The 8,265-nt window shown below is 36.0% G+C and overlaps 2 protein-coding genes across 2 annotated transcripts; both read left to right on the forward strand.

The window, feature by feature from the left end:
• Positions 1-708: 708 nt before the first annotated feature.
• K444DRAFT_521023 (uncharacterized protein) lies at positions 709-2,662 on the forward strand (the record flags this gene model as incomplete). Its single annotated transcript, XM_024874092.1, has 2 exons — positions 709-2,176; positions 2,238-2,662. Coding segments are annotated over 2 exons (1,893 nt in total), but the record flags the coding sequence as incomplete, so codon positions are not given.
• Positions 2,663-3,175: 513 nt separating this feature from the next.
• Positions 3,176-4,391, forward strand: K444DRAFT_609054 (uncharacterized protein). The gene has a single exon (XM_024879505.1). It carries the CDS (start codon positions 3,239-3,241, stop codon positions 4,184-4,186), a length of 948 nt encoding a protein of 315 aa, XP_024741330.1. The 5' UTR covers positions 3,176-3,238; the 3' UTR covers positions 4,187-4,391.
• The last annotated feature ends 3,874 nt before the right edge of the window (positions 4,392-8,265 follow it).

Below are 8,265 nucleotides of genomic sequence, written 5' to 3' on the forward strand. Positions count from 1 at the left end.
TCAAAGCAAGGATACAAAGAACTGGCAGGGCGACACGGGGGTGGTGTATTAGTCCGACTAGCGCAAAACGAACCCCCTCAGGAAATAGAGTCAAAACCTCAATTTTCTATGGTATTTCGTTTGGTATCAATCGACCATAGGCATACTGAGTCGACCCGGACGAATGGCCAATTGGAGTGGGCGTGCGCCTCCATCGCCGTTTCCTACCTGACGCCCGAAACAAACACTCTTCCTCGCTATTAACCAATCTCACTACCCCACGTCTTTCCACCATGAACTCCACGACTTGTGATCAGAGGCCGAGTAGCCCAACCACCTGCCGCCTACCATCCATTTCACACATCAAGGCTGACTATTGGCCACCATTTTCTTACTACCTGAAGCCACCAGCATCTTTGATAAGGCAGAGCGATCTCGCTTCTATGCTGCACACCCTTTTCGTCAGTAGGGCATTCCTCATGCATATGTTCTGGTGTCGTTGCAGCAGGCTGCGCCCGACTCAGCAGCAACGGATCACAAGGCCGTTATCACAGATCCAACCAAACCAAATGCGGAGACACAGCCATGTCTGCCCATGAACAAGTCTTATGCTTTTCTGAAATTCTCGGCATCGCCCTGCTTTTCCGTTCACTGTTATTCAACCTCTACCAGAAGCATCCCTTGGTATACATCAGACATCAACAAGCTCGGACCTGAGTGACTTCAATCATGGCTGTGAGCATTGGTAACGGTCAACAGCGTCTGTACCCTTTGTCAGTAACGTTCAAGGCTACAATTCTGGATGATATTGCCAAGTTTACTGTCACACACAACTTCTACAATGATTCCAGGGCTAGCCTAGCAACTGCCGACTTCACCTTCCCACTTCTACCAGAGTGCTCAATTTTGGACTTCAGTTGTACCTTTGGGGGATCTGCTGGTAACAACAGGGTTCTAAGAGCGATAGTCTTGGAGAAACAGACGGCTCGAAACAGATTCTGTGACGCTCAGAAAGAGGGCAAAAAGCCAGGTCTGCTCGAGCAAAGCTCTGGTGATGTCTTTAAATCGGCCGTGGGCAACGTACTTGCAGGGGCTCGGATTCGGACAGAGATTGCGTTTGCTAGCTTCTTGAGGCGCCGTGTCCGCCCTGATGGGACAGTTGTCACGACAGTGACAATACCCATAAGCATTGCCCCTCGATACGGTCGCCCGCCTCCAGAATGGGAACGCACAGGGCTACCACTACCGCCTCTCGGCCTCAGTGCTGAGCTTCAGATTCACACAGAATATTCTTCGAGCATGTCCGTAAATTTGGTGTCAGATCACCAGAAATGCACGACCTTTGAGCAACGGGCTAGGATATATCGGGGCGACGACACAGCTGCGCCAGCAATGACCGTGGTGAATATTCGAAACAAGGACCCTCTCCAGAGAGGCGATGTCGTGCTGGATATCATTAAGGGACCAGAGCCTGAGGTGCCCATGGCTTGGCTAGAAGCCCATACTGCAAAATCCAACCATTACGCAGCCATGATAACGCTTCCAAAACCGGTAGCGCAGTCGATGCATGCCGCTCGGGCTGGTGTCAAGCGCGAGATCATTTTCCTTGCAGACAGGTCAGGCTCGATGAAAGGCAAGATCGAAGGTCTCAGAACGGCCATGACTGTCTTTCTCAAGGGCATTCCCCTAGATCGCTATTTCAACGTGTGGAGTTTCGGGAGTCAACACCAAGCCCTATGGCCACGGTCTGTGCAGTACAGCAAAGTGAATCTTGCACATGCTCTCAGATATGTAGGGGGGTTTGAGGCAAATATGGGCGGGACGGAGATCCAGCCAGTGCTTAACGATATCATCCAAACTTCAGCCACGGATGGGGAGACAAAAGACGTTGTGGTTTTAACGGATGGGGAAGTCAACGACGAGATTATGGGGGCGACGTTGAGGCTTGTTGCGAAAGCAAAGCATGACACAGGGGGGCGCATGCGATTCTTTGCCCTAGGCATCGGCGACGAGGTATCGCACGCCCTCGTAAACGGGATTGCACAGGCTGGTGGAGGATATTCGAACGTTATTGGGACCGCAGATTATAACATGTGGCCGGACAGGATGGCGGCGGTGTTGGAAGCTGCTTCAGAAGAGCATCTAGGCAGTGTGCAGGTGCAAGTCGATGCTCATGATATTGTCCAGCCTCATGAAGGTAAGTGCATGACCTTCATTTCAGCCTTATAAGTTAACTCTAAAGGTACTAACCTTTGCAGCTTCTTCTTTCCGGAGACCTATTCCCTTGCAGTCACCTGCTGATCTGGCTTTGCTTCCTGCCTTCTCTCGTAATCGAATATTCATGTTGTTTGACCTCCGAGTGTGGAGGCATGAACCCCCCTCGTCCATCACAATAACGACCAGGAACTCGTTAGGACTCGTCGTTCGCCACGAAGCCGTTACTGTACATCGAGCTTCCGGTACCAATACCCTCATACACCGCCTGGCAGCCCGAGCAGCCATTGGAGATCTTGAGCGTGGCGAGAGCTGGGTTCAGTTGAATCCGAGAGGACCTGAGCATGGATCTGAACAGGAGACAGCGCTAACTAGGAAAGAAGGTGTGCGTCTTGGGCGCGAGTGGAATCTTGTCTCAAAGTGGACCAGCTTTTACCTGGAGGAGTCTCGTCACCCAGGAACCTCAGATCCATTTTTGAATACTCCGCCCCAGGCTCCGAAGAAGAGCCAGAAAAGCTGGAGCAGCAGAAACAAGGAGCATAGAAGCTCTGTAAGCAGTTCGGAGAGCCATGGTCTGACACCACAATCACCATCATCTGACGGCTCGCCATCGCTCAATGGTACAAAGTGGCCTAAGTCTAGCAACTTCCAACCGCGCGACTCGGGGTTTGAGGTATCTCGGAATAAGGCGGAGAGCAACGACTTATCATCCTCTCTGGGTAAAACATTAAAAGCAGATGACAACCAACGTGTCTCTTCTCTGTCTCGTGATACATCGGAGGTCTCTGCCATCCAAGAGACCATAATCGCGGAGGCGCCGATTACCCATTTCAATCAGAACGACGTGACCATCGGCTCCGACCTCAACCGTAACTTACCAGATAGTCCACATAGTACTCTAGATGAAGGCGATAATTTTGGGGCCCCAGCAGTGACGCTAAGGCAATCAGCTCTTATTGACAGTACCAAAACTGCTGTTCCAGGCTCTGCAGCCAACACAGTACCCCAACGTCCTCAGGATGAGCACTCTTCTCCGACCTCTGACATGTCTATGGAAAACAAGGACAACGATAGCATTCGTTCATGGATACTTAAGGACTTCGACGTCAGCGCCCCCACTTTCAACCCTCCAGCTTCAAGTGCCATATATGAGGTTCCAGAAGAAGACAGCACAAAACAACGGAAAACAAACGACTTAGAGAAAGAGAAAGTTCTTAAGTTAATCAACCACCAAAACTTTGACGGCTCGTTCAATTTCGAAAATCCACTAGTTGCTGCTGAGACGACAATGTCAAAGGTTAATACGAGGCCGAGGCCAGTAGGATTCTTAAATGGAATATTTCGAAGTCAATTTCGATCACAATCACCACAAAAACGATTGCACAACAGACCATCGCTTCTCAGGCATATATTGGGCGGATCGAGCTCAAAATCAACACAGATATCGGTCGAAACTCATATAAATGAGTTCCTTGGAAATGATTTCACGATGCTCACCAAAGCGTTGCATGACTTGGCGCAACTAGATCCGTCACTCCCAGATACCATGGCCACTATTGTGCTGTTCGAGAGAGATCTCCGCGATTACTACACCCTTTTCAGTCAGTCTCTTCGCAAGGCGTACACCTTTGTCGATGGCTCTATTCCAGACCCAGAGGAACGGTCGGTTTGGATGGATTATGCTAGGGCGATTCTCTCTAGAACACCCGTGGCTACAAAGCCTCCATTGCCAAAAGGAAAGGGACATATTTGTGTATGTGCTGTGTGCGGTAAAATTGCAGAAGGTCAGAGCTATGAAGCTCACGAGCGTGCTGCTAGCGGAGACACAAACACGAGAAACTTGTCCCAGCTGTCTCGCAATTCTTTTGTGCAGGACCACAACGCAGAAGCCAGTACCGAGATCACAACTACCCAGCACTCCAAAGAAAAACCTCGCAGACTCGTTTTATTCGAAAGCATTCCCGAATTCAGAGATAATACCTCCGGGGGCTAATTTAACGCAAAGAGTTTTGATGGTGGGTGGTGAGCTGGATAGGAATGAAACGTTTGTTGGAAAAGCAATGCAAGCCTCTGAAGGAAGACAAGGCGAAAGCAAGGAGGTCTGGGAAAAGCAGTAACGAGTTTTTATATCTGTCGTGCTTTTATCTAGGGTGAAAAGGCAATTTGATTACTATACGCAAGTAAATAATGATCGGGTGCTTCACTTATCGACTCTACTTCTCTATTCAAAGCTCACTGTTCGATAACTGAAAATCATAATTGTTTTTAAAACTGAGTCTAAACGACATGTCTGGCCGACGGAATTATTGCCGGCAGATTTTTGACCGACAGATCCCGTGGCCGACAAGGCCTGGCTACATGTCGTCCAGCCACACGTATCACACGTATTGTCCAGCCACACGTATTGTCCAGCCACACGTATTGTCCAGCCACACGTATTGTCCAGCCACACGTATTGTCCAGCCACACGTATTGTCCAGCCACACGTATTGTCCAGCCACACGTATTGTCCAGCCACACGTATCGTCCTGCCACGCCTTTGTCGGCTAGCCATATATGTCGTCTCGCCCCTCTTGACCTTAAGTTCTTGAGAATAGAGCATCTTTCACTTAACACATTACAAGTTTTGTTGCATGGGAAAAGCGCTGCCTATTGAATGGAAAGCGCTGCGGGTGCGGGCTGCTCCAGTGCAATACGTTAACTTGCTTGTCGGAGTGGTGGACAGCAATGAAGCGCACTTTGGGCTGCGGATTGAGACGGCGTATTCTGTGAGGATCCACCGCGCTTGTGACCTTTCTTCTGCCTTTCGTCTACAGACTTTGCAGACTTGACAGACGGCCGCAATCGGCTCGATCGGTGATCGATCGATAATCACGCTAATTGGTCGATAATCGATTAAAGTGGGTCTAGTCAGTGAGGGGCCCGGCAGAATCTACCCTCCTATTCTTATTCTAAATAATTAATTAATAAACTAATTTTTTTATTACTTGTTCAAATAATATACTTAATTTAAATTATATTAAAAAGATAATTATTTAAGTAATTACTAATTACTTTATTATAAAAAATAAGAATAAATTCTTAATATTTAATTAATAATTTAAATATATTAATTATCTTATAATATTATAGTAATAATAAAGAGCTTGAATTAAGCTAAAGGCTATATATCCGACTAAAAATACTAGCTATATACTAAGTTATATATAGTAATACTATATAACTAGTACTATATAATATTTTAGATCTTTTCCTTAAATAATAATTTACTTTATATAAATTATTATAAAGTTTATTTATTATAATTATCTCTTTATCCGGTGAGACATGATTTATACTAGTAGCTATATTATGCGAATAGCCTAATTAGAGGAAATAATTATATTCTTACCTAATAAGAGATATTTATATACGGCTGCTAGTACGAACTATATCTTATTAGATAAAGGAATAATTATTATAATTGAGCTTTTAATCTTATAATTCAATATAATTATTTAACTAATATTATTTAACTAATATTATTTAACTAATATTATTTAACTAATATTATTTAACTAATATTATTTATATTTTATTACTTATATTTATTACCTCTAATTATTTTCAGATTAAATAATTATATATATAATATAGCTATATTACTAAGGAAATATTTTTGAAATATATATAAAGATATTTAAAATAATAAGCCTTTTATAAGATAATATATTATAAGATATATATTTATATTTTATAGCTTTTTATATTATAGCTTTCTTTTTTTTAGCTTTAAATTATATTTATAAAAGACATTTTATTTTGCTTTCTAAGCCTAAACTATTATATTTATAATAATATTTAAAATATAATTTCTTTAATTTTATAAATAATTTTAAATTAATTAATTTAGAACTAATAAAATAAAAACATTACTAAAAATAATAAAACTTTAGAAATATAAGTAAAAGACTTTAAAATAATAAATATAAAAAGCTTTAAAATTCTTAAAGAAATTAAATATTTGAATTTTAATAAATATATATTAGTAATATATTAGAATTTTTTTCTAAATCCCAAAAATTAAAAAACTTTTTATAAAAGCTATTTTTTAATTAAGTTTTAAAATAATAGGTATTTATAAGCTAGTAATCTAATTATTATTCTTAAGCTTTATTTTATAATTTTATAGGCCTTATATATATACTAGTAATAAAATTACTAAAAAAAATATAATAAAGAAAAATATAATTAATTAATTTTCTAGAACTTTATATAAGTTAAAATAATATTAATTTTTAAAACTTAAATAAGCTTTTATTAAATTCAATTATCTTATTAATATTTCTAGAAATGTTTTTATTTTATTATAAAGCTTTTAAATATTAAGAATTTTATAATTATTAAAACTCTAAAGAAATAAACTAAGAATTTTGAATTTTTATTTAAAGAAATTAATATAATTATTACTAGTTATTAGAAAATTATTAAGAAAGTTATTATATATAAAATAAAATATAAAAATATTAAAGGCTTTTTTAATAATACTAAACTTTATGAATTTAAATTTAAAGAAAATATTAAATATTATTAAAATATAATAAATTGGCTTATAAAAGATTTAATTACTTCTATTTTATTTGTTTCTATTTTTATTTCTTAATTTATTTCTTTAACTTTTTCTCCTAAATTATTTTTTTAAAATTATTTTATTTTTATTAAAAACTTCTTATATTTTAAACTTTTTTTTATTTTTTTAGAAATATTAGAGCTATTATATAGGATATATAATAATAAGATAATATATAAGTAATTAAAGTAAATATATTTTAAAATAATATTTATAAATATAATTAATTTCCAAGAATTAATTCTAATAAAAAACTAATAAATATTCTTTTTTAAAACTAATAGCTATTATAAATATAGTATTTAAGGCTTGAAAACCAAAATAGAAAGTTTCTTATAAAGATAATTTAAAGCTAAGAAAGAGAAAACTATAATATAAAAGCCTATAAGAAAATATATATATTTTATAATATATTAATTTATAAAAGACTTAGTTTTCTAAATATCTCTAATATATTTCTAGTATATTTCAAGTATATTTCTCTAATAAAGCAGCTATATTATATATCTAGAATATAACGAAATATAAAGAATAATTAGATAGCTATATTAGCTAATAAAATTAAAAGCTAAATTATAATATTACTTTTCTTTTTAAAATAAGCTTATTTCCGAGCTTTATAAAAGCTATTATTTTATTTAATTTTATATTATTTTTCTTTCTAATTCTTAAATAAACTAGTATTTTATATATAAATATTATATATAAAAGCAAGTGCCTTTAATCTATAACCTAAAAGAATTTATTATTATTTTTATATAATTTTAAACAAGTATTATTTTTAATATAATTTGGCTAGTATTATAGGTTTTATAGAGATTCTAGTATATTAATATTATTATTATAGAAATATTATAAAACCAGAGAGCTACTTTTTAGTACTAAAACTTAATACTAAACAAAATTCTATATTTTAGTTTAATTATAATAATTTATTTAATATTATACTTTTATTTACTATTTTTTAATACTAATAGAGGCAATTCCGGATTTACTTAATTTAATAAAGAATTCTAAGAATTCTTTTATAGCTTCTTTATATAAAAGACTAGATATATTTTATAGTATTTAATAGATTTAGAAGAAATAAATAATTCTACTTTTCTAAAATTTCAAATAGATTCTTTATTTAATTCTCTAGCTTTTAGTTTAAATAGTTAGATTTCTAGTATTTTATAATAATCTATATTTTATTTCCAATTTTGAAATTAATTAAATAATAGTATTTATTAGCTTATATTATATATTATTTCTATATTTACTTTATATAATTTTAATTTATATTATAGTTTGTTTTACTTTTTAAATAGCTTTTAAAATCTATAGTAATATATTACTAGAAGTAATTAAAAACTAAAAGAAAATAAAGCAAATTAGGCTTTTTATTTCTTAATATATATAATTTTTAATAAATATAATAATTATTATAATATTAATTAATATTTTAATTTATAAATAATATA

Source organism: Hyaloscypha bicolor, assembly GCF_002865645.1.
Source record: "Hyaloscypha bicolor E unplaced genomic scaffold K444scaffold_28, whole genome shotgun sequence".
Lineage (NCBI taxonomy): Eukaryota > Fungi > Ascomycota > Leotiomycetes > Helotiales > Hyaloscyphaceae > Hyaloscypha > Hyaloscypha bicolor.

Bases quoted from the DNA above. Each gene is read 5' to 3' on its own strand.
- K444DRAFT_609054 (XM_024879505.1), top strand. From the start codon at position 3,239: ATGTCTATGGAAAACAAGGACAACGATAGCATTCGTTCATGGATACTT.